General features: G+C 55.8%; 1 protein-coding gene across 1 annotated transcript; it reads left to right on the top strand.

The window, feature by feature from the left end:
• Positions 1-301: 301 nt before the first annotated feature.
• Positions 302-1,561, top strand: CHST1 (carbohydrate (keratan sulfate Gal-6) sulfotransferase 1). Its single transcript, XM_009319235.1, has one exon. The coding sequence runs from the start codon at positions 302-304 to the stop codon at positions 1,559-1,561; it is 1,260 nt and encodes a 419-aa protein (XP_009317510.1).
• Positions 1,562-2,051: the final 490 nt, after the last annotated feature.

The following is a 2,051-nucleotide window of genomic DNA, read 5'->3' as shown; positions in this document are numbered from 1 at the left end:
TCATATACCCCCAGCCTGGAAGGAAGCAGTCCCTGGGGCTGAAGTCCTGGCTGGAAGTGTCTCTCCAGGCTTGCCAGCCTCTGGCTGGTTCTCCTGTCTTCTGAAATGGGGCTCTGCAGTGCGTGACTTGGGTCCACGTGGTTATGGCTGATGTACATGCACTGTGGGAGGGCATTTGCTGGTACACCCAGCAGTAGGATAATTGGGTCCTCCTTGGCAGTCCTTGCTCAACCCGTGACTTCTCTGTTGGGTTGCAGACACCGAGACGACCTGTGAAGAAGCTCCATGAAGGTGACCAGCCATGCAATGTTCCTGGAAGGCTGTCCTCCTACTAGCCTTGGCATCCATTGCAATCCAGTACACAGCAATCCGGACCTTCACCGCCAAGTCCTTCCACAGCTGCCCCATCCCCAACCCTGTGAACTGCAGCCTGAGCCAGGACACCGATGCGGCCGACAGGCTGTGCGACGAGAGCCCCACTTTCACATATAACCTCTCCAGGAAGACGCACGTCCTCATCCTCGCCACCACCCGCAGCGGCTCCTCATTTGTTGGGCAGCTGTTTAACCAGCACTTCGATGTCTTCTATTTATTCGAGCCCCTCTACCACGTCCAGTACACCCTGATCCCAAAGCTGACCCAGAGCAAGAGTACGACGGACAGGCGGGTCATGCGGGGGGCCAGCCGAGACCTGCTGAGGAGCCTGTACGACTGCGACCTCTACTTCTTGGAGAACTACATCAAACCCCAGCCCGTCAACCACACCACCGACCGCCTCTTCCGCAGGGGAGCCAGCAAGGCCCTGTGCTCGCCACCCGTCTGCGAGTCACTGGGAGCCGTCGATCTCCACCTGGAGGAGGGAGACTGTGTGAAGAAGTGTGGTACCCTAAACCTGACACTGGCCACCGAGTCCTGCAGAGAGCACGGGCACGTGGCCATCAAAACCGTGCGGGTGCCCGAGGTCAGCGACCTCCGGGCCTTGGTGGAGGACCCACGGCTGAACTTGAAGGTCATCCAGCTGGTGAGGGATCCCCGGGGTATCCTGGCGTCCCGGAGCGAGACTTTCCGGGACACCTACCGGCTGTGGAGGATCTGGGACGGCACTGGCAGGAAGCCGTACAACCTGGACGTCACCCAGCTCACCACGGTGTGCGAGGACTTCTGGAACTCCGTGTCCACTGGCCTCAACCGGCCACCATGGCTCAAGGGCAAGTACATGCTGGTGCGGTACGAAGACCTGGCCAGGAACCCCATGAAAAAGACCGAGGAGATCTACGATTTCCTGGGCATCCCCATGGACAGCAATGTCGAGCGCTGGATACAGAACAACACTCGAGGAGACAGGTCCTCCTCCAAACACAAGTACGGGACGGTGCGCAACTCGGCGGCGACGGCAGAGAAGTGGCGGTTCCGGCTGTCCTACGAGATTGTGGCGTTCACCCAGCACGCCTGCCAGCAGGTGCTTGCGCAGCTCGGCTACAAAATCGCCGGCTCTGAGGAGGAGCTGAAGAACCTTTCCATCAGCTTGGTGGAGGAGAGAGACTTCCTGCCCTTCTCCTAAGGAAGCCCCGGGGGGGCCTGGTTTTGATACAGATTGTTTCTAACTGTTGCCTTATTTTATTTTATTTCGTTTTGTTTCCCCCCCTTTCTCTCTCTTGTCTTTTTCTCTCCAAAATTTGCACTAAACCTTGAGCAGGAATCTCAACAGAGTCCAGGGGAAGTGATTGCTGCCCCCAACACGTTTCGGACGCAAGAGGAGTCAGGTCTCCACGCAAGAGCTAGAACTGTGGATGGGTAACAATGTTTACAAAACACACAAAATGTATAAAGCAACCTTCAACTTTTCCAAACCGAAGGGTACCTGGGGTACTGTACTTTTGCACTGTTTACTTTTACAATGTAAGAGGTAAATATAAATATAATTTATGAATGGTGTCGTCCCCTCCAGAATAACTCCCCTTGCCCCCGGTGAGCAGGTTAGACTGGAAGCTGAACGTGGAACAACCTCCTTGTTTTTGATCTCAGTGCGACATGTCTGTCTGTTTAAGTCC

This window comes from Pygoscelis adeliae, unplaced genomic scaffold (genome assembly GCF_000699105.1).
Source record: "Pygoscelis adeliae isolate BGI_AS28 unplaced genomic scaffold, ASM69910v1 Scaffold22, whole genome shotgun sequence".
Lineage (NCBI taxonomy): Eukaryota > Metazoa > Chordata > Aves > Sphenisciformes > Spheniscidae > Pygoscelis > Pygoscelis adeliae.
The sequence above is the reverse complement of the archived record's forward strand: the minus strand, read 5'-3'. Positions and strand labels throughout refer to the sequence as shown.

Bases quoted from the DNA above. Each gene is read 5' to 3' on its own strand.
- CHST1 (XM_009319235.1), top strand. From the start codon at position 302: ATGCAATGTTCCTGGAAGGCTGTCCTCCTACTAGCCTTGGCATCCATT.